We start from the raw sequence: 25920 nt of genomic DNA, 5'->3' as shown, positions 1-25920 counted from the left end.
GTCACAGTGTCAGTGGTAGAATTTGGTAATGTGATAGCCACATTCTTACCCCCATTCATCAACACAGCATCTGTGCTTATGCAACCCATCCCACAGACCCAGGATGTCACCCAGGGACAGGAAGATGTCAGCACATCAATTCAAGAAGTGGTCTCAACTCCAGTGCCATTGTCTCCCTTGGTTCCTGCCAGCTGCATTTGTTGGGCAAATTACCTCAAGGAGCCAGAATGCTGGTTGCCAAATACACCATAGGTATTGCCCCTCCCCCCAAGAGCTATGTCTGTCCATGGCTGCTACTCATGATTTGTACAGGGCCATACCACAGAGACATGCAGAAGCATATACAGCCACAACTGAGCTGTTTGGGATAATACATGATCTACATGAAGACTTGCAGGAGTGAAAGAACTATCTATGCAACGTCATGGACATACACACAGGGAGACTGCACACAGCAGGTGACCATGAGCTGACACCCCTCATAGCCAACAAATTTCTTGTTTAATGTCTACCTCACATATATTGGGAATGCTACTGTAACAGTGAGAGGGAGAGGGCATGGCCTGTGATCCATAGATCCACCAAGTTAGCACCACCATCCATTGCTGAAGGTACTGTGGGGTGATGTATGTGCTCATGTGGAGACCAACCATGACATGACCCACTGTTCACATTCATGGATCATCTTATCTGTGTGCTGTGGATCATACCTGAGATAAACTCAGGAGAGGGCACCCCTGGACAAGGATATACATACATCATCAATGGATATCTTGGGCCCATCCTTCAGTCTCCAGCACAATACAGCAGCATCTGCTGAAGCTGTGTCCCCATAAAAATGTACATACACATCAGAATTACTGCCCATCACCACCCAGTAACAAAACAATAGAGACATCATCACATCCCTGCCCAGTTTCCCCATTCCCAGAAATCAACTGCCCATGCTAAACACATACACACACACACACACACACACACACACACACACACACACACACACACACACACACACACACACACACACACTCTCACAGCATTAACCCCCCCCACTGCCTGTTGTTAACCTCTGTCACTGTGGCACTCCCCACCTGTGCACGTGATGACAACTGTGACTTACCTTCAGTACTCATAGCCTGGCCTGCCTATGCATAGTATAGCACAGTCTGAGTGCAATTTTGCATGCATCACTTTTACTGTTTGATAAACAAGGGGTGGTCGGGACCCTTTCACCCGGCCGGGGAGCACCCTTCAAGGCCGATTTCAGCACCTCTCTCCCTTCTGGGCTTCCGTCCCGGTGGGGGCCGTGGTCCGGACCCGCCCCTCCCAGGCGGGAGCTCTCCCGGCCCAGCTGATTTCCGGTGGCGGTGGTGCAGCGGTAGCATTGTTGCCTCACAGCAAGAGGTTCTCCCGATAGATTCTCGGCTGGATTGCGGGGAGTGCCTTCTGTGTGGAGTCTGCATGCCCTCCCTCCGGTTGGGTGGGCGTTCGAAAGACATGCATAAATGGGCATGCCTTTGTTGAAGGTTGGACATCGAGCTGGCACCTCGGCATTCATGAAAATCTATTGCCAATCATTAGCAGACCGGAGTTCTGCTGTTGTGACCCCTAACCGGGAAAAGCCGAAAGACAAACAACAACATATATATATATATATATATATATATATATATATATATATATATATATAGCTATATACACACATACATATACATATGTATATATATATATATATATATATATATACATATGTATATATATATATATATATATATATATATATATATATATATATTTATATGTTTTCACTTCATAATCACAAATTGCTGAAATATCGAATTTCAGCAATTCGTGTCCATGAAGCCGAAACAACAAAATAATGAAAGTGCATAAGAGCGAATAGCACTATGTCGAATTTGCACTTTATGCATTTATGTTATATTATGGAAGTGTTTGGCTGGAATGGTGTCTGCAGTTTAAGGTGAGTGAGTGTGCGTGAGTGCTTTTGTAACTTGTATGAGTTGGTTAGGGTAGGGAGATGGAGGTATGAGTGTGTGTGATTTTTTTTTTTTTTTTTTACTGTTTATGCGATTTTGTAGTTAGTATATATATAAGTAGGGGGGTGTGGGGGCTGCAGGTGGGCTTGCCCCCCTACATTTGTGTAGTTTAGGTGTGTGTCTGTGTGGCGTTTTGTTGTGTTTAAATGTTTTGTGTTATGGGTGTTATGGTTTGTGTGTTGTGTGCTGTATGCTGTGTGCTAGATTTGGTTTCATGATTGTGAAGTATTGGTGTTGTGATGGTTCCAGCTTTATACTGTCAAAATGCTGAAATTCGATATTTCAGCATTTCGGCAATATGAAGTGAAACCATATGTACTGTTTTTTCTGGCCCATAATTATGAACCAGACATTACTTCTTAGTCACTGGCACAACATCCTGTGCTTGCCTCCATCTGCCATAATCCTTCCAGCTCCTCTACACTTTCTTTATCAAGCATCTCCTCCATCACTTGCTCCTCACCTGCTGCCAGCTCCTGTACAAACTCCTTATATGGCACCTCCTTCTTCAGATGCTCCTTCCCTGCAAGCAGCTCTTTTGCAGACTACTCAACAGGCACTTCCTTTGCTGCTGACTTTCAAGCACTCGCCTCTCAAACTTTTTTGCCCTACTCTAAATGCTTGCATATCAAGATATTTTGTACACTGTGCGTACTGCAAAGATGTTGCTGCATTTCCAGGGTCATTCTGCAGTGCAGTACCAGAGATATCCAGTCAGCAGAAATGGGCCTTTAGCAGGCTAAACACATATTAGACAAATCATCTGGTCTGTGACAGGAGATTATTCTATGTATTCTCTGCCATACTCTAGGGTTTCTTATTGATGTCATTAGCCATGTCTCCAGGGTACATCCAGCATCAACAATAAGATTAAACTTTGAAAAATCATGCCGCACAAACCACTGGTATAATTTGCAGCCATGCCAGATTGGTGGAATAGTGTGCACTGCCTGGGTGACATGCTGACAGCTTGTACACTGTGCTCTGTGCATTACAGATGCCAACAGTGTTGCGTCTGTCCACTGTGTTATGTGGAAACCACATGTGATCTCCATATGCTATCACATGACATGAGGAGGAGATGAAGCACCCTTGAGACAAATGCCTGGGACATTGGTGCCTGAAAGATCCCTATAGCACATATCAAAAATACACATACCTTAGTGTCCATGGGGACAAGAGCTCTATGCATTCCACATGCTTGCATATGAGGGTGATGCATCTCAACCAGTTCCTGCATGGTGCCACTATCATAGTGGTCCAATACTTCTGTGTTGTGGATAATATAGTTTGTTACACAAAGGTAAATGGTACTGCCAAGGGCAATGATGTATATCACTGTGACTACCAGAAGAGGTAATAACCTCTTGTATATACATAGTCACTAATGTGGCAGCTACTATGTACATGTTTTTATAGTCTGTCTCCCATACCGCCAAGATTTTGTTGTGCTCAACAACTCTGGTACAGCATCTCTCCACAAAAAAATACTCTGCCACATTGTTTACTCTAATGTGCACCCAGCATTGTCTTCATTATAATAGTGCTGCTCATTTCTGAGTCATAGGTTCATAGGTTCATACTAGGCTATCTGCCCTAGGGCATTTATAAGTCTAGCCAGAATGTGTTTGGCTTTCGCCACCCATTTTAAATTTATTTTGCTATGCCCTTTTTCGAGGTTAGTATACTGTGCCTCTGTCTAACAGTGACACAGAAGTGATACCCGGGGTAAACCTACGATCTCCCATCCACTCATCAAGATTCCTCTTGAAGAGAGTCAATGAGGGACTCTGCCTAACCTGGACTGGGATTTTATTCCAGAGTGAAGGGAGCCTCTGGGTTATGAATCTGTCCCTCCAGCATGTCCTGTTTATTTCAGTGCTGAGGTTCAAGTCTCTCGAGCGCGTAGCATGTCCATTAATTCCGGGTAGGACATGGCTTTATACGTCAGGCACAGATCGCCTCTGAACAGGCGGTATGCCACTGAGTAGAGCTGGAGTTTCTTTAACCGGGCAGCATATGGCATCTGTTTGAGCCCTTTGATCCTCTTGGTGAGGTACTTTTGGGGTCTTTCCAGTTGCTGCAGGTGTCTGGTAAGGTACATCCCAAAAGGGGCATTGTACTCAATTATGGGCCTGATGAGGGATGAGTAAAGAGGCACGATGACCTCACCTGATCTAGATGTGAATCCCTTCATCATTAGGTGGGCTATATAAAATGTTTTTCTAACCACTTTGGCCACGTGGTTGTCAAATGAGAGATTGCTATCAACTTGGGTCCCCAGGTCCCTAATTACTTCTTCTGTACTTAATGGATTACCACCTATGTGGTAATTTGTGGGCACTTTGTTTTTGCCAAAGGGGATGACTATACACTTTTTGGCATTTAGCTTGAGGCCATGGCTCTGGCACCAGTTGTCTGTTTTTATGAGGCCCTTTTGGAGGATGCTTGTGTCAGCTGGAGAGTCGATTATGGTGCCCAGTTTGCAGTCATCTGCGAACTTTGTCAGCCACAGTCCTTCCATGTTGGCCTGTACCTCTGATAAATATATACCGAACAAGAGAGGTCCCAGAACTGAGCCTTTTGGGACACTACTTGTAACTGGTTTGGAGTCTGACATGGCTCCAGCAATTCTAACCATGTGGGTTCTATCCTTGAGCCAGTTTGCAATCCATCTAGTGACATAGGGGTTTATATTTAAGCTGGTAAGCTTATCTATAATGCCCGAGTGGGGTATTGTATCGAAGGCTTTTGTGAGGTCCAGGTAGGCTGTGTGGACCACCTTCCCCTCGTCAATGGCCTTGGTGACTGTTTCAAAGAAATCAACCAGGTTTCAGAGGCAGGATCTGCCCTTAACAAAGCTGAACTGGGTAGGATCCAGTGTCTGTAGGTCCCCAATATCTTTATTTATGAGGTCCATGATGATCCTTTCCATAGCTTTGCAGACCAAGCTAGTCAGGCTTATGGGGCGATAGTTTCCAGGATCTGTTGAGGCACCACCTTTATGGAGAGGGACCACTGTTGCTGTACGCCACTCTTTGGGCACATATCCTGTAGTAAGGCTGAGATTGAACAGTAGTTTTATGTTTGGGTTTAGCTCTTCTTGGAGTTCATGTAGGACGCAGCCCGGGACAGCGTCTGGTCCCATTGATGCTGTGTTTTTTGCTTTGGAGAGGGTGGCTCTTACCTGAGCATCTGAGATGTCAGGGGGCAGCACTCTGCTGGAATAGATATTTGCCCTTTTGGTGTGAGGGGGGGGGGAGTTGCGCTGAACCTGTCAGCTAGGATGTTGGCAGTGTCTGTGGGTTCGGTGTATTTTGTCATTTTGGACTAATTCTGAGCATATCTGAGGATTACCACCCAGGTTCCTAACATAACTAAAGAAAGCCTTGTGATTATCCTTAGTGTCCTGTGCAATTTTTCTCTCGAAGCTGGCCTTAGACGATTTTATGAGTGCCCGTAGTTTTTTGCTAATACTGATCAGTGATGCCTTCCCTTTTTGGGATTTTGCTCTATCATTTAGTAGCTCCCTCCTTCTATTTTATAGTTTGTTTATGGCTGGGGTCCACCAGATAGGACGTCTGCCTTTGGAGGATTGGGTCTTGGTTTTATTTGGGATCGCATGATCCATGCATTCCTGAAGGTGTTCATAGAATGCATTTATAAAGGATTTTGCGGTCTGGGCCGTATTTTCCACAGGCCCGGGGGCTTTGAAGGATTCTACCTCGGTTTTGAGGAGTGTGAAATTTGCTTTAGAAAAGTTTTTCACTGTGGTTTTCTGGGCAGGGGGTGGGGTCGGGATGTGAATATCCAGTGAGAATAGTTTATGGTCTGATCTTACCAGTGAGGGATACACTTCTGGTCTGGAGCATAGAGTCCCCATGTTGGTGATGATCAGGTCCAGTATGTTTTCCCCTCTTGTGGGAGTGGTAACAAGTTGTTCCATAGCAGTTTATAAATTCTAGGAACCTTTGGGCTAGGTGTTGGAGCTAGAGTAATGCTCCCAGTCTATGTTTGGGTAGTTGAAGTCGCCCAATATAATGGTGTTTGGAGAGACCTTCATATTTTCCAGTGTTCTCAGGAAGGCCAAGTGGGGTTCCTGGGTTTGGGAGGGTGGTCTGTAGCAGGCTATAAACAGGAAGGCAGTTTTACCCACTGTTAGTTGCACATGGATAGCCTCTGATGCTTCGTGCTTTGCCACCAACCTGGAGGTGTGGGTATCTTTGATGAATATCGATACTTCCCCCTCCTTTTGTGGTTCGGTCCAAGTTTTGGGGCCGAAAAGCATGGTATGAGGTATAACCTGGTAGTGCTGGGGTGCTCTCGAGAGCCCTGAACCAGGTTTTTGTTACTGCACAGATATCGATGTTCTCCATGCTAATTACACTACCATTTCCATATTATGCTGCCCTGACCATTTCTTGGCTTTCATTAGTTGTGCTGAGTATGTCTCTAAATCGCTCCCAACCCAGCATATGGCCATTCATCTCACAAAATTAGCTATCACAGTGCAAGGACTGTTTCTGAATCCCAGGGAAAGTTTGTCAACACTTGCTCTTTTACAGCAGAATAGCATTGATGGGTGTAAATTGCTAACTCATCCACCATAGTTGAAATAAGGAACATGAGTTGAATAGCAGCTGCTTAGATCTTTATTGAATTTTATCTTCCAACTCTGGGATGTCTGTAGTGTTTTCCTAGCAGAATTACTGGACTGTAATAATTAATTTACTACTTCATTTATTATCTAGATCTACTTCTTAATTTTGGTAAATAAAACAAAACAGGATATCTGTGAAGTACCATTAATGTAATAATTTTATTTGTAAGTTCGACTGAAGATAAATGCACATATTGTTGATTTTCTTAATGAATGTATGTATTATTACTATATATGTAACAAAATTTAATGAGAAACAAGTTTAGTAAACAAAAAATTATACTATTTTGTGTAGCAGACTTTCATGTAGAGTGACTTTATTGCAATATACTGATAACATTACATTCTCTAATGTGTTGCAGTGTGTGTCTGCGTACCTGCATGTGTGCATGTGTACATGGGTCATTGTATTGTTGGTATATAATTTTGAATCATCTGAGTGCAGAGTAGATTGTAAAATGATAGCAAAATAATTATAAAAACATATTTCATACTTTTTTATTTGCATGCTGTTTTATTAAAAAATTATAGTAAAGTAATTAACATTCTGTACCTTTTCATGTTTGTTAGGAGTGCAACAGGAGAGGCATGGCAAGAGATTATGTTAGCATGTCTTGGTGGAAAAAAATGTGAACCAGATGCGCAGATCTCTTCTGGACTGACAGGAAGTGTAGAGAATTGTGGGACAGACCTGGCATATTTCTACTTTGTCTCCTTCATTTTTTTCTGTTCATTTTTGGTGAGTACACTTTAATAGAGTCCCTGTTGAGCCAATGTTCAACAAAATGTTTCTAGCAATAAAATACATGAATAAACGTTCTAGATGAACATTAAGACAGAAATGATACAGAGACGTAGCTGAGTCTTAAATGCTTATTGAAATATAAATTATTTTTTTTCTGCCTATTGAAAGTCTAAAGCTTCCATATATACTAAGTATTTGTGATACATACGTGAGGAAACTAGCCTCTTTTGTAGTACAGGGTCAATCTTCCTAGTGATCATGAAACAGAGTTAATGCTTCGATCAATTTATTGCCATGACGTGCCTTCATTAAAAGCCATTTCCATGTATTTTTTCTTGATAGAACAACTTCATTCAGATTGATGCTAATGTTTTTTTTTTTTTTGCTAAGCTACTCATTTAAGTATATCAAAGTCAAGCAAATGAAAGTGCAATATAATGATGTTTCAAAGTATCGCAAACGATGTGGTATTATTTAAAATCAAACACTCAAATACATCATATTTCATCAGACAAATTAAAACAAAGTAAACACTAAGGACATGAAAGAATGTCCCAAGGAATCCAAAAAAGAAGGTGTTATTATAAGCTCCAACTATAACAGTTTCTAATAAATAAATAAATCCACAAAAAACATAAAGCAGTAAATAATAAACTTTTATTTAGTGTTTTGGTCCATAATATATAAAACAGACTTCTTCATAGTACAGAACAAATCAGAACACATGACCAATCATCACTTGCCACTGAATTAATTAATTTAAAGAAATACATGCATAATAAATCAGTTATCAAGACTGCAACTAAAGCAAATGTACAACTATGAATAAATATGTTTAGAATATGTTTATAGCTTTAAAACTTCTTTTTAAAAAAAAATAATTTTCACAGTCCCATTCAAACTCCACTGTTAATCAGCTTGAAATTTTAACTGCCATCAAGTTTCTGTTTGCTCAATCATATTTTTAAAATAACCCTCTCACACATATCTATTAAGTATTTCTAGCCAGAAAAATTTACATTTTTTTATGCTCAGGATATTCCAACAAATGTCTGAACAATGCATTAACATGATGTGCTTTAATATCATACAAATGTTCTTGTTGCCATACCCACATAATATGCAGCACACCCTTCACACAATACCATATAAACTAAACCTTCTGAATCACAAGTAAATCTGGTCTTAGAATACAATGTAAAATTATGATTTGTTAAAATAATAAACTTGTCGTTCTGTATAAAGTGGCAAGCTCTGCAACTACCCCATGCATAGGGTCCATTAACTTTATTCATATTATATTGCCCAATTTTAGTGTTATGTCTATTTAACAAATCTTTTATGGTACATTTCCTTTTAGAAAAACAATTTGATGTTTCTGCCCTACTAGCTGATACAAATCAGAATTACTTTAAATGATATTCCAGTTTGTTTTTCAAAATAGACAATATTATTATTATCTACTGACATATCAATACAGCAAGCTAGCTTGCTAAAAGTCGAATCCTGTTTGAACTTAACTCTCCTAACATTGACCTCCTCTTTAAAATAGGATAAAAATCACTTTGCCTTTTTTCATGATCTCCTTTATTATAACACCGAAACAAGTAGATTTATAACCTCTTGCTACAAACATCTGTTGGATAGTTTCCATTTCTTTCAAAAATAGCCCATCAGCTGATTTTTAGTCTTGAGGCTCTAATAAATTGAATTCTAGGAATATTATTTTTAATAATGTTAGGATGATTGCTATTATAAAATAAATAATTATTAATGGTGATTGCTTTTATAAATAGAGTTCTAGCAAATGCTGCATATGAATCTTTAATCCTAATATTAACATATAAAAATTTAAATTCAGTATCCATTCAGTCAACTACAAATTTTAAAAAATGTTTTACTAACATTAATATTATTAAAAAACAATAGACAATCATCAAGAATGTCATTCTATAAAAAAGAGGTTATATACAAACTGAGCATAAAATTTAACATGTTCATAACCCATACTATGTGTCAAAATTTAATTCTCCCACCATTCCCATAATGACATTACCACAGGGTGGGGCCACTGCCAACCCTGTGGCTACCATCTTAATTTGTTGGTAGTAAGTCCTATTAAAATTCTGTACTCTGAAGAAGTCCATTTTGTGTATTTTGGGTGAAAGTGCTAAGTAAAAATTGTTTATTCACTGCTTTGTGTGCTTTGTGTTTTTAGTTGTTTGGTTGGTGGCACACTTGGAAGCAGTGTTACTGGTTTTGTGATCAAATAAATAACTCCAGTAGAAGCAAACAGGAGCAAAGCCTTTGAGACTCACTTTTCTTCACAATGTTAAAGTCAAGCAATCAATAACAATTCAAGAAAGCAGAAATGAAAATTCCAGATTGTTCCAAACTGAAACTGGACATATATGTAGGAGAAACCTAGTGACCAATTCAACATCCTCTAAATGTCTGATAGAGCAAAGTTATAATACAGCAAGATAACACAAGATTGTTACAGAAATGTGCACAAATCTGTAACAGCTGTAAGGGTACATCTCTTTAATAATCTGTTAACTGTTGCATAACAAGTCTGCCAACTAACAAATGACATTAAACACTATTAGTATAGCTCAACATCTCAACACCTCAATGACTCAGTTGCTCTCCATCTTATCAACTCAGTAGAAAACAAGGACCAAAAACAAAGCTTTGAAAACTGACAAAGTAAACAAAATGACAAAACCAAATTACTAGTTTAAATTTGAATGGTCCTATCAAAAAGGTATACACAAAAAACAAGTTGCAATTCAGAGGTGACAAACAACGTATTTTCATCTTAAATATTTTTAATGGACATGCATATTAAGTAATTATTGGATGTGGGGGGTTGTGAGGTAAATGGAGGAGAAAGGTGAAAGGGTGAATGAGGTGAAGTTGGCAGATAATTTGCCTGTAAGAATATTGGCAATGTCCTTGGGATCAGAGAAGGAGATATCTTTAAAAGTAAGCTCAGTACAGAATTGTAGGTTATATGTACATTTCATAATATAGCTGCAGAAGGCTTTATGGTTATCTTTTGAGTTAGTTGCATTCTATATATATAAACGTGTGTATATGTATGTGTAGCTGTTCATTTATTTAAGTTTTTTACCAGAATTGTGCATTGATCTCAGTGGACCAGTTTCAGTTACAGCCCAGGTTAATAGAGTTACAGAAAAAAACATAAGGCAACAAGCAATTAAGCGGAAAGGAGTTTTGACACACGTTCACCTAGAAAAGAGAACACTAGATTATGTGGAATTTGCATGGTAGTTACAAATTATCAATCAGGCTAGTATGTTTTTCAACTCGTACGTGGAAATTAATTAGACTATAGGTATATCATGTTTACCACAAACAATAACAGCCAAGGCATGTATAAATCCTGAGAAGAAGAGTGGGATGAGGTTGTTAAAAGAAAACAGGGGAAATATATGAGTTGTTTGGATATGTGGTCAGCTTGGAAGCATTCACGGTGGGATTATTTAAGATGTATTTTGAACTGTGATCTAATATGGGAGTAAGTACAAAGGTGTTTTAGATGGAAAGCAACACATTATTATAATTTAAGTGCTAGATTTGAAAATCTATGATTACTGCAATGTAGTTTGCTTTTAAGAGGGGTTTAAAGAAAGGCGAATGTGGGGTTTGTTCTTAGACAAGACAAGGAGAATTATGTGGTAAGTATGTCTGGCGACTGAAGTTGAAGAAAAATGAGGCAACTGAAGGTCTGCTATTTACTTTACTGTTAACCAGCCAGCTTTAAAGAAAAAAGAGCAAAATATAGTGATTTTCCCTTCTGAGAATGGAGTTGTGCAGCTTATGTGCAACTCCCATACAAGTAGACAAAGGTGTATTAAGCTATTCTGGAACTCAGTGTTCTCTGATCTTGCACCCCCATCAGTTCTAAGATGAGAAGAAGAAGAAAAAAACAGTCGAATGGTCCTCTGCTTCCCTGAACTTCATGAATGAAAAATAACTCTTACTTTTAAACTGCAGCAATCTCTTCACACATTGACAGCTAAAGCACTTCAGTTCTGAAGTCTTTAACTGTAGCATAGTGATTCCTACTTTTGTAGCAAGCAGCCAAGCAGCTGCTGCTGTTTATGCCACAAACACACAAAGCACTAGAGCACTTCAGTTCTGACTACAAATGGAATGCCAACATTTATTTTGGAATGGTGCTAATACACATGCAATGACTACCACTCACACCTCTTACAATTTTGCACCTGGTGCAGCTGCCATCTTTCACCCCACCATAGATATGCTACTACTAGCAGGAGATATTCAATCTGCACATGAGCAGGAGTGCAGCCCATTTGAAAGTTAGAGATATGATTCCCAAATATGATTATTTAATAATAAATGTCCTTTTATAAGATATGTGGTTAAAATCATTGGACTATCTCACTAATGTAGAGGGTGGGTTTGAGGCCAGAAGTGAGTGACACCTATAAGCCAGGTGTGTAAGTTTTCCTGCAGAAGACAAGCAGGAATAAAATGATTGTTAAAGATCGTAGATCTCTAAGAGATGTTACTGAAGAGTAAGTGTAAACAGGGAGCGAGAAGAAGGAAGGAGTAAAGCTTTAATGCTTTACTAGACTACTCTTTGTAAGCATAACAATTAACAGACAGTGGGAGGGAACCTCTTAAGTAAAATAAAAAAAAAAACAGTCTTGCAGGGCAAACTGAAGACTTTTAAATATATCAGGAACTGAATGAGCAACCTTGTAGATTTCAAGTATTTACAAGAGGATACAATGAAAGTAACAGCTCTACAGTGTGGTGAGTTTGCAACAGGCTGAGGGAGCAGGCTTCTCAGGGAATCCACACACTGAATAAAAAAATATTTAGGGTTTAGTGGAAGGGTTAAAGAAATAGCATAGAAGAAAGCACTGAGTAAATGATTTTATGCTGAAAATGTAACATTGTAAAGGAGAACTATTACTATGCATTACAAAAGGATTTCACGTGCTGAATACATAGATAAACACAATTACAGGTCTAATCTGAGACAATGACATCTCTTATAAATGCAAGCATATAGCCAATGAAACCAGCAACAATATGACAAGATCATAATAATATGGAGTGCAGCATTTATCAGTCTGTTACAATGATATATAAATGAAACGTACAGCTTTACTGTAGGTGTGAAATGAATTTCCTGTACTACTGAATATTAATAGGAAGGTTCAACCAAATTCTGTCCAGTAAATCGTATAACATCTATATCGATGCATCCACACAGTATGAGGTTCTCTTGTTTCATTCTTGGATAGTGTGTCATCTGTGTACAGTCTGGATGCTTTCTCTGTATTTGTGTGCATTTCCTCTGGGCACTTTGGTGTCTTCTCGCCTCCCAGAAAAATGAAATAGGTGCATTACCAGTCTTTAGTTTGTCTGATGGTGCACATGTATTGTGTGTGAGTTAGGTGCGATGTGCATTCTATGATAGAATGGTTCCCTGAACAGAAAGGGTTTTGGTGCCCTTTTTCCTGCTGACAGCAGAGATACGTTCCATCATCCTTGAGCACATGTAGGAGATAATTATATTATGGGAGAATAGATGGACAGATGTCTATTAAAATTGTGTTCATCCTCTGCTCAATGAATTTGAGTATGTTTGGTAAACATTCTACTACTGATATTAAAGTATGCACTTATACTTTTTCACATTAAAACTCGACACTGGAAAAGTAAGTTCTCTTTCTCAATATATCTGCATTTTCAAGGAACATTTGCAATACCCAGCTTGAGACACTGCAGTATTATTGAAAACGTTGATTTCACCGTTTTCTTGCATTTTATAAAACAGATGTAATAATTTTCCTTACTCTTTGAGGAACATCATTTCCTCTGTGAACTCAATCTAGAGGTATTTATTGAAATAAATTAAGTCAGTTAAGTCCAAAACGCTTCCTGCCTACTTCCCAGATATTTAGCTATGCAGCGTGTTTGGAAACTATCTTGTATTCCATTTCAGAATCAAGTGGATCTGTTTCATTTACTAGTCAAGTACCTACAATCTGAAGTTATACATACAGTTCTTTTAGCTTACAGATCTCACTGTTTGTACCTTATGAAAAAAGAACAACAGTACTTAAGAAAATCAGCATCCTCCTTCCCATCAAAGACAAAGAGAGAGAGAGAGAGAGAGACTACAAAAAGCTGTAAAAATATCTTATTTTTAAACATTCACTTGATATTTAAAGTGCCAGACAACTACACCAGTAAAACCTTGTCACAATGCCATATCCAAACTGAAGTCTTGTAATGCCCTAAGTAAGCTAAAAGAACAAAGGGTACTAGCAATAAGAATAAGCAAAATTTCAACCTGCATTAACAGCCCTATAAAGGTCTGTATTAGCACCCAGCAATCGAGCAACCTCACCTCTCCATCCTAACGTGCATTGTTTCCAACTCTGGAGACAGTCACTATTCAAGCTACAAGAACAAGGGGTACCTGCACAGTGGAAAAACAACATTTCAGCCTGCATTAATAGCCCTGTATGTTATTGTTTTTGAATAACTGCTAGAAATAATCTTACGTCCTGTCAAATAATTGTATTGGCATTTGACCTATTGCTGCACTAACAACTACAAGTATGATCATGTGACTTGGGACATAGTCAGCACCACCCTCTTAAATCTTATCTCATTTTAATACTGCCATTTTCCAATATGGTCTGCCTGTTAGTTATCCTCCCATTAATACTGCATGAGTTCATCCCAACACACACACACACACACACACACACACACACACACACACACACACACACACACACACACACACTCACTCACACACACACGCACACACACACACACACACACACACACACACACACACACACACACACACACACACACACACACACACACACACTCACACACACACACACACACACACACACACACACACACACACTTACACACACACACACACACACACACACACACACACACTGTCCCCCGGATTCTGCATGCCTTGCATGGCGTGCAGGATTAGTGCAGGAGCTCTAGCAGGCAATAAGTCTGCCGTGTGATCCAGGAACAGCCTGCAGGGGTGTGCATTAGCGCTCCTGCACTAGTCCTGCATGGACTAAGCCCCTGTATGCAAATCTCCCCATTTGCAGGAGAAATCCATGCAAATGAGGTGAATGTGTGATCCAGGAAGCTTGAAACCAGACGTGCAGGACTAGTGCAATCTGCAGAAATGTACTCGGTTAGTAACTGAGTACATTTCAGCAAAATCCAAAACGGAGCTGTGACAGCTCCAAATAAACGCTGCATATCAGTCAGGAAACATGCCAATAGCCAAGTATAAGGCCATTGGCATTGCAGACAGTGTAAAAAAAAAAAAAACTTTTATTTTTTTTTAGCAGATCTCAGCTGTTTAAGCGTAGGGCAGCGGCGCACAAACGAGATCGGGGGGGAAATAATAAAATAAACCTAAAATAAGCATTCTAGCTAAAATCACTATTCTGCCATGAAAGTCAATGGCAGGCAGAAGACAACATGATCAGTGAGTAATGGTTTCTATGTGGGGAGGTTCAGTGTGGGACATGTAACTATGCGTTAGCAGGCAATCCTATGCAAATGAGGGGAATGATAGTAAATCCCAGTTTTCCCCAGCATGCTAGTCAGGTCCCAACAGTGTAAGAGTAGGAATAGCTTGATGCAAGCCTAGGAGTTAGCTGACATCATGGGGGTGTGTGTCAGGCATAGTGTAAGCAGATTGGAGCCCTGTGGCTCAGGTTTGCTCCTAGCTAAGCACAGCTGAAGCAAGGGGGGGTGTCTAACTCTGCCTAGCATTTTTTACATTGCCTATGCAGGTGTGCACACCACACACCAGGTTTTAAAGGTTTAAAACAAAAGTTAAACCAGGAGATAGCAGCTCTGTGCACATTTGAGCACCGTGTTTGCACGGCACACCCCTGGGCTTAAACAGGAAGGCAATGGGAAGGGAAAACAGCAGTAAGAAGGTAATCTAGAAGAACTAGCATAGCCGGCAGGTGAAATGTATCAGAATCAGCCAATTACACAGGCAGAAGAACAGCCCAGCCCAGAACACTGCTATAAACTATGCAAGCACCTTCTCTGGTTTTTCCCATACTGTACACCACCAGTGTAAACAAGCGGGGAACTTTTAACAATCAAAACAACAAAATGATAGGGGCTGCAATAGCTATCATACAACAACTTGTGGAAGAAGCTGAGGGTGGAGAGTATGTGAATGCTGTCAACCAACCCACAGTGAGGAGACGGAGAAGAGTGTACAGACTCAGGGTAACCTTCCAGGGGCTACATGAGCTGGAGATAGTGGAGCGCTATAGGGTGGACAGGGACCTCCTACAGCAAATTGTTGAGCTGTGCCCGCCACGCCTGACACACAGAATTAACAGAGGGGAACCCATCCCATTGGATATGGGTATATTTGCAATGCCAATGGACAAGGTATGTGTAGGCCTAAGAATACTAGCTACAGTTACCTTCCAAAGGACAACTGAGGATATGATGGGGATCTCACAGGCATCAGCATTCAGGGTACTCCACCAGTTCCTGGATGACATGTCAACACATGTCAGTAAGCACGTATATTTCCCCAACACATGTGAGGCACTGGCCAGCAATATGCAACTGTTCCACCAAATAGCAGAATACCCTGAGGTAGTGGGTGCTATAGACTGCACGCGCATACACATCAAAGCACCACCCAGTGAGTGGGGTAGGGTCTACATCAACTGCAAAGGCTTCCCATCCATCAACTGCCAGGTTGTGTGCGATGCCCAGGGCATAATAATGAATGTGTGTGCTTCTGCCCTGGAAGCTATCACAATTCCAAAATCTGGCATCTGACACAGCTGTACCAGAGATTTGCCAATGGGGACATCCCTCACGGTCACCTAGTGGGGGATGCTGGGTATGCACTGGAGCCATGGCTGATGACACCCATCAGAAATGCACACACACCTGAACAAGAACTCCATAATGAGGCGCACGCACAGACCAGAATTATAGTAGAGCTTGTGTTTGGGATGCTCAAGTCATGGTTCTGGTGCCTGGACACATCCGATGGAGCCTTGCAGTACTCACCAGCTACATGTACCTAAATCGTCGTCGTATGTGCCATGCTACACAATATGATCCTGCAGAAACAGCTGCAGCAGGAACAGCACGGGGCAGGGCCACACAGCCCCCCACCATTGCCAAGGCCTGCACAGGCACAGAGTGACTCAGAGGAGGAACAACCTGAGCCTACCCCAGTAGGCAGAAGGAGGCATACCCACTATGCCCTGGCCTTGGCAAAGAGGCAACACATTGCACATACACTGACATAGGAGGGATCCAAGGAATATCACCTCTCTCTGACTCTCACATACAGTAAAAGAGATGCCAAACATGACACTACCTGTGCTCAACCATGTGTAGGGAGTGTACTATGTGCATCCGACATAGGCAGCCCTGCAGCACCACCCTCAATACTGGGACACCCACAAGGTAAATGACTTGCACATGCCTGTCAGGGGTTTTCACATACCCAACGACAGTCACAGCCAGCAAGACAGGTGTAGACAAACACAAACAAAGGCTGTGCTATGGGCTCTGAATGATGCCTATGGGTAACCTCCCCCCAGGCCTACACAGACCACAGCAGGTCAGGCAGTGGGATGTTAGTTCTGAAGGGTAGGAAGTCAGAAACTAATATGTAGGTAAATCAAAGCTAAGATCTGTAGTCAGCATGATAGCTTAGAATACAGAATGAAATGGAGTACCTGACATACCAGTACAGTCATAGCAAATGTGCACAAGTTTCAGGTGTGGCCCCCCATCCTACGTAGAAATGTAGTAACAGTCAGGTGTGCCCCCCCAATCCTGTGTAGAAATGTAGAAATAGTCAAGTGTGGTCCCCCATCCTATGTAGAAATGCAGTAACAGTCAGGTGTGCCCCCAATCCTATGTAGAAATCTAGACATAGTCAGGTGTGCCCCCAATCCTATGTAGAAATCTAGACATAGTCAGGTGTGCCCCCAATCCTATGTAGAAATCTAGACATAGTCAGGTGTGCCCCCCATCCTACGAATACATGTAGTAACAGTCAGGTGTGCCCCCCAATTTTGTGTAGAAATGTAGAAATAGTCTTGTGTGCCCCCATCCTACCTAGAAATGTAGTAACAGTAAGGTGTGTGTCCCACAATCCTGTGTAGAAATGTAGAAATAGTCAGGTGTGCCTCCCATCCTATATAGAAATGGAGTAACAGTCAATACCAAATGATTGAAGGATACCCTGCAGAAACAGTATGCTAACTGTAGGTGTACAACACAAAGCTCTGCACTGCAGTACAAACTACCTGGACTTGATCCAAACATTCAATACAGACAGGCATACTGGGCATGCTCACACACTTAGAGAAATGAAGGCAATGTCAGTCAACAACATACTGAAAGGTCATACTGGGCATGTTCATACACTTAAACAAATGAAGGCCATGTCTGCAAACACCAGTGGACCAGATATATCTGGCAGTCGCAGATGTTAGTGCAGACACTCCTCAGTATGCACCACTCATGCTTTGCACACACACTGCATAGGAATACAGACATATATCTAAGGACAACACACTATAATAAGCCAAAGGTAGACATACATAGATGTGTGGAAGAGGGTGACTGACAAGGAGCCGTCCAGGCCTGTCCCACCCAGCACACAGCCAAAGGGCCACAACCACATGAGGTTCAGATGTCACTCACTGTAGATACTAACCACCAGTATCTGTCAGCATTACAGACTATGTGGTGCAAGTGCTAGCTGTACAACATGACTGTAAAAGGAAGTAGTCATCTAGCAGCTGTATACATGTACCTGTAAAATATGACCCTGTGTGTGCCCGCATGTAGTGTGTCAACCTGTAGATGAATGGGTTGCGGCCCATGCACACACACTGCCCTCCCCATAGCCCTACTATGACAAGCCTGGTGAGGTCACCCACTGTGAAATACACCTTTGGGAGAGTTGTAGCCCAGTAATCTCCGTGGCGTGTCCTATAACTGCATACTGCTGTAGTGTGATAAACTAGTTAGGTAGGAGTTCCAATCCCAGACATGGCAACTGTGTGTGTGTGTGTGTGTGTGTGTGTGTGTGTGTGTGTGTGTGTGTGTGTGTGTGTGTGTGTGTGTGTGTGTCTGTGTCTGTCTCTGTCGAGAGCAATGTTTTTAGGGTAGTCACACTCCCTACAATTCAAATGCACTACTTTGGTAAGGCTGCTGATGTCATCTACCTAGAAATACATATCTGGGAAAGTTGTAGCCTAGTAATCTCAGTAGCGTGTCCCATAACTACCTACCAGACTTGGCATGTGTGTATATCTGTCTGTCTCTGTGTAGAGAGCAATGGTTTTTAGGGTAGTCACACTCCCTATAATTCAAATGCTCTAGTTTGGTAAGGCTGCTGATGTCATCCACCTAGAAATACATCTCTAGGAAGGTTGTAGCCCAGTAATCACAGTAGCACATCCCATACCTGTGTACTGCTGTAGTGTGATAAAATAGGTAGGAGTTCTAATCCCAGACTTGGCAAGTGTGTGTGGGTGTGTGTGTGTGTGTGTGTGTGTGTGTGTGTGTGTGTGTGTGTGTGTGTTTGTGTATATGTGTGTGTAGAGAAAGCAATGCATTTTGGGCTAGTCACACTCAGTACAATTCAAATGCCGTACTTTGGAAATCCTGTTAATGTCATTCACTGTGGAATACACCTTTGGGGAAGGGGCACTCCAGCAATCCCCGTGGTGTGTTCTATAACAGCATCATGCTGTAGTGTGATATAGAACTCTGGTAGGGATTCTATTCCCACACATGGCAGTTGTGGACATTTTGTGTGTGTGTTTCTATGCCTGTGTATGGAGCAATGCATTTTAGGCTAGTCACACTCAGTACAATTCAAATGTCCTACTTTTTAGCAATCCTGCTGATGTCATTCACTGTGAAATACACCTTTGGGGAAGGAGTACTCCAGTAATCTCCATGATGCATCCTATAATGGTGTAGTGTTGTGTAATATACTAGTTAGGTAGGAGTTCTAATCCCAGACAGGACTGGTGTGTGTGTGTGTGTGTGTGTGTGTGTGTGTGTGTGTGTGTGTGTGTGTGTGTGTGTGTGTGTGTGTGTGTGTGTGTGTGTGTGTGTGTGTGTGTGTGTGTGTGTGTGTGTGTGTGTGTGTGAGTGTGTGTGTCTGTGTTTGTCATTTGTATCCTGTGTGGAGGTAGTTGTGAGTGTGTAGCAACTGGACTCCATGTGGAGCAGGTTTTGCAAACTTCTTATATGGTGGGCAAAGTATATATCACATTGTCCACTGTACAGGGATAACATATGTGAAATAGCCGAGAGGCTGGGGTGCAAATCCATACCCCTAAATGTGACATCAATGCCAGCTGAACAATGTTAGCAACCCTTGTATTACCCAGGGAACACTCTCAACCCATGTCTAATACACACACACACACACACACACACACACATTTGCCTAGGCAACAGCCGCTATGTTAGTAGTGCCCTGCATATTGCCCACTGATAGTAAACATGGTGTGATTGTGGTGGGCTACATTGGACATGTCACCCTGTCCATCATTCTAATAGCCATGTACATGCTAACAGTGCACTTCCCCCATGTTCCCCACTGGACATCTGCAACACCTATGGTGTCATCAGATGTGACCCACAAAGGACATACCATGCCTGACACACAAGCCCTGTATGGGAAGATGTCACTGACACCAGGAAATACTGGTATTGTGCTATCAATGTAGGTGCAGGGTCAACCTGCTCTCCATTAACAGTTCCTGCCACATGAGGCCAGGACTGGCACATCTGATGATAACAGTCTGTGTACACAACATGGGCCAGTCACCCCAGGTACAGTTCCACATGTCATTGTATATGCATGTGGGAGGTGTGCACATCCCCGACACTCTCCATATCATGGACTAAGGAACACATACATGGCAAGCAATCCACAGCATTGGCCAAACGCAATAGTCACCCAGATGACTGGATGGTGAATACAATACCCACCTGTGTGGGCAACTCCAGACACTACACCCCTGAGCCACGTTGCAGACCATTGTCATGTGGCCTGATACCAACGTATACCCATCTCATAGCCTTGTATAGCTGTCTGGCACCATCGACCCCAACATACTCGTGAAGCAGTGCACCCATGCATGTAAGTACTGGCACCCGTGTCTGTGTGTTTGATGTATGATGCGTATGACCACATTCACAAACGCTACAACCCCCATTGGCATACTGAAGCATGCTGTCTGATGTCAGACAACTCCACATACCCTTTGCACATATAACCTCTGTATGACCCCCGTGCTGCATGTGATACCTGCACAGTTCTGTGTTGTGGCTATCCCGCTAGTGATGAGTTGTATTCCTGACCCTGCCAAGTGTGTCAATGTGTGTGCGTCCCTGTGAGAGTGTGGCTGTGTTGACGCTGACACCTATTCATGCGGACAGGCACGTGTACTACACCTACCACATAGCTACCATATCCCTATTGCAGATGTCACTCACCATCACCTATACGTTCTGAGGGCTCCCTAACATGTAACCTATGTGGCATATCCACTAACTGTATGGACATGTGATAGAACTACATAGCTGTCAGGGGTTTGATACCCTGTACTGGTTGGTGCGTGACACAAACATGCTCAAGTTTTAATCTCCCACCCCTCCGTGGCTTTTCTGTGCCTCTGTCTGCTTCTCTCACTCCCTCTCTGATGGATGTGGAGACTTACACCTGCATTGCTTAGGTAGCAGCATGTGTAATTTAAGAGATACTCAGAATCAGCTGATTGCCTCTGCATGAATTGCAGCCCTCCTCTAGCTGATTGCATGTGGAACAGCTGTGGTAACATTCCCATAGCCAATTGCATGGAAACACACACAAATATCTAGGAACATCATGTTGGTGTTGGGCCTTTCATTCACTGTGAGCAGGAACTCTATCTGTTTTTTGGCAAACAGCATATCAGATGGATTGGGGATTTACCTCTAACAACATACACTGTGGAAACAGGCCAACACACAGGAGGGGGATGTGACTGACCTGACTACAGACTGTAAGTGCTGCTATACTGCATTTGGAGTAATGTTGGTTTAACAGGGGGTGTGTGTGGATATAGCTGTCCTACATGTTTTCATACCTGCCACGTCAGTGCTATGTTTGAGGGAACACCCATCTGTAGGGTCATCTGCAGACTGGCCAGTGTGTGGTGCCTTTTCTTTCAGGCATTACCAACAGAGCACCTATCTGTGAATTTCAGAAGGAAGTGTGAGGATTGCAGTCTGTAGATGGTGACAGCCGTGAGAGTTACTGACTTCATACCCCTCATAGGACATATGTTGCAACAAACCCAGTTATAACAGTAAATGTATGAGGTCATCACAGCAACATGTCAATATTGGCCCTGTGTATGTGCCTCCAGCCACAACCCTGTCAACCTTTGTACATATATCATGCAGTAAGGGGTGCATATGTGCAGTACACCATAATTAGTGACATCATATCTGATAAGCCAGTGAGATATCAGGCTGCTACACATGTTATGTATAGTAGAGGTTATATTCGATGACATAACCTGGAATTCTGTGCTTGTGTGTACAGTACTGAGGTCTGTGCACTTATGGTGATTGTTGGCAGTGTGCATATTGTTAATATGTACCTTGGCCTGTGTACAGACTGTGGTAGATGTCATTGTTCTTGGACCTGTTCTATCTGATGTTACATGCTGCTCCACTGTATGTTACCTTATTGGCTGACATGTTTGTAGGGCCATAGATGCACATGTCCCATACCACAGACAGGCATCAGCGCATACTGTGCAGTGGTGCAGTATATGTAGGGTTAGTGTGTGAGTGGTACATATGAGGTTGGTGTTGAACAGATAGTCTATATTCTGTAAAAATACGCTAGCATACCATATGTGGCTGTGACTGTGTTCACATTGGTTGTGGTTATGCACTTCCCACAGGTGTATGTTACTCTGTGCTGTGGCATGCCTGTAGAGCCTGCTATATATATATCTGTATATATCTATCTATCTATAAATAAATATATATATATATATATATATATATATATATATATATATATATATATATATATATGCAGGTAGATGTGCATTCCCCCATAGGAAATGTAGGCCAGTGTTGAACCAGTCTGCCTGTAGCCTGCACAGTGTTTTGTTACATGCCTAGCAGCTTAGTGTACTCACCCAGTGAGATGTAATGTCCAGATACTTGCCAGATGTACTGTGACCAGGCCACAATAACAGTCATGTATGTCACAGAGCAGTGGGATGCTGTACAGATGTACATCATTATCTAGTGGCTAGTATGTGGCCATGGCACCTCTGTACCAGCGGTTAGTATGTGGCAGGACAGGCAGGGATGTGTGAATGCATAACCTATGAGGGCACATGTATACCAGAAGTTATGTGCTATACTCATTAACATGGCTGTTAACATCCACATTGTCCGGATTGATCCACATGTCTTGCACTAAGGAGTTATGTGTATACCTCTGGACTGTCCAGAGTGTGTCAGACTGTCCACATATATTGGCCATTATCCCTGCTGTAGTCCACAGGAGCATTACATGCTGGCAGTGGTACTGTACTATGATGTCCTTCACATGTCTGTCAGTAGCCAATGGCGCACATGTTAAAAGCAGATGTGACCTCCCACACACACCATGCCTGTGAAGACGCTCCCTATTACAGTAGCCATAGTCTACAAATATACCTGCTATACATACCTGACATCCCCTAGCACTACAAAGTTGGGACTATACGGTCTGAGGTAGGGCTACACTCCATGTTCAGGACATATGGTGAGGATATATGTACATATGATTATCCAGATATCTATATAGACATACACATATACATATCAACATACATAGATGGATATGTATATGTCCATAGCTATACAAATAAACACCCAGATATATACATATACTGCGCAATATATGTCTACACATATACAGACAGAGATACATATGTACATATATGCATGGATATCTACATATATATTGACAGTAGTAGGTATAGCAAAATAGATATGAATGCACATATAGTTATTGATATCTACATATATACCAACATAACTAGTCATATCTGTACACATATGATGTGCATACATATATATATATATATATATATATATATATATATATATATATATATATATATATATATATATATATATATATATATATATATATATATATATATATATATATATATATATATATATATATATATATATATACGTATATCTATATATATACGTATATCTATATATATACATATATCTATATATGCATATATGCATATGGGAACACTACAGAATCCTGAAAGCCCAAAGTCCTGAAGACCATCAGGGGTGAGCTGCCTTAAGGTATATGGATGTACATTACCATACAATCCTCCTTGGTTAAATGCAGGCCTACTGCCACCTGCCATACAGACTGTTCTGTTTTTTCAGTGTGCTTGTGATAGTGTCAGATGCGCCTTGTTATGTAACAGTTATATCCCATTGTGTCAACTGAGGTTCTTACCCCCTAGGGATTGTCTACAGGCAGTAGATAGAGGCTGCTGAACTATACATCTTCATGACTTACTGTTGATTGTTTGGTATCCTGTGGCCCAGTCTGTCTTTACTATTGTACTACTTGATGGCCTTGGCCTGGACAATGACATTTGTTAACATTTCCATACTACTGTATTAGTATAACTGTTTCAGTTGCATTACTCAGTTTATGTGGATGTCTTTGTCTAAATAGCTATACCACATGGCATATACAACTGTAATAGTACACAAATAAAGCTTTCCCATATAGGCAAACCTGTGTGTGGTGTAATATCCTTTGATTTCTCTGTGGGTATATGTTGCAGGCAATGATTGTCATTTGTATGGGTGGCTCATACAGTCTCCAATTGGTAAGGTGGTAACTGTAGGAATAGTGGCTGTTCCATATTGTGTGCACCTACTACATATGTATCTTACTATACATATCTCTGCGTGTGTATGTGTAGTTACATATCTATATGTATGTATGTATATATATGTATATATATATATATATATATATATATATATATATATATATATATATAAAAAATATATATGGATATCTGTATCTGCATATATGTGTCTGTGTATATGGGATCTGCAACATTTGGTAGTATATTGCAGGGTGGACGTGTTTGGCTGGGGGGGGTATACCTTCTCATATAAGATGTATATTGTTTGGGGCCTCTCAACCCCATTACCAGTGCATGTGGACATATATGTTTTTGTTGTTTACCCATTGTTATCTACAGATGTATGTCCATATATACCTATATACTTATATATTTATCTGCTTACATAAATATAGCTATATCCATATATACCTACATAGCAATATATATATATATATATATATATATATATATCTGCTTACACACATATATATATATATATATATATATATATATATAAAACTTGCTGTATATATTTAGACATATAGATGTAGACATATATATCTATAAATATAGGCATTTGTATGTATATGTTTATATATATATATATATATATATATATATATATATATATATATATGTATGTACATATTTCTATATATTAATATCGATATCTACATATATAGGATATGTTTTATCTATTTAGATATTAATATATACACACACCCATACATCTACATGTTGAAATACATTTCCTGTTCTGTTGAATGACTGGGCTGGAGGATATGTTTGTGAAAACATCAGGGTTATGTACATCTGACATGGCTTAGTGGTAATCATTTTGGCTATGGTGTGCAGGGTCCTGGGTTCGAGCCTTGCAAAGGCTGTTTGTTTTGTTGCTGGGCAGAACAAGGGCCATTGGATACAGAGTGATAAAGGCACTTTTGAGCAGTTGTAAGTGGGTTTGCGCGGGTTTGTGCAGAGGTAAGCACTGATAACTTCTGGTTACAGTTTCTTACACTCAGTTAGCTTCTACATTGCTTAACCAGTGTAGGCATTGCTAACCCCTGCGCAAATAGGCTGGCACCCGCTTACTACTGCTTAAAAGTGCTTACTCCCGCTTACCCCCACGCTAATTTCTTTAAAAGAAAAGAAAAAAAGGATTGATAGGAAAATGGTTAAAAAGGGGCACAAAGAGGGTAAGACAGTAGGGGAAATAGCTAGGGATGTGCAGGAAGGGTTTGGGGAAGGTCCATAGCTGCCCATTTCTATTACAGCAACTGTTGTGCATTTACACTGAATTTGGAGGTAGATTTGGATACTCAAACCCCTGTGAGAGGGGTGAGGACAACAATAATAAGTTGTGATGTCAGTTAGTCCAGATTACATGTGTCCACCGGA

The 25920-nt window shown here is 41.0% G+C and overlaps 1 protein-coding gene across 4 annotated transcripts in view; it reads left to right on the top strand.

The window, feature by feature from the left end:
- Positions 1-25920, top strand: part of LOC122813204 (voltage-dependent R-type calcium channel subunit alpha-1E-like) — a 4399719-nt gene that overhangs the window by 3787327 nt on the left and 586472 nt on the right. For all 4 annotated transcript variants that reach the window (XM_044085387.1, XM_044085385.1, XM_044085384.1 and 1 more), the window contains one exon: positions 7288-7456. In XM_044085387.1, the coding sequence (XP_043941322.1) occupies positions 7288-7456 (169 nt within the window). The remainder of the gene's footprint in view (positions 1-7287; positions 7457-25920) is intronic.

The sequence above is a fragment of the Protopterus annectens genome, chromosome 10.part0 (assembly GCF_019279795.1).
Source record: "Protopterus annectens isolate FY-2018-M chromosome 10.part0, PAN1.0, whole genome shotgun sequence".
NCBI lineage: Eukaryota > Metazoa > Chordata > Ceratodontiformes > Protopteridae > Protopterus > Protopterus annectens.
This window is presented reverse-complemented; position numbering and strand designations above follow the sequence as displayed.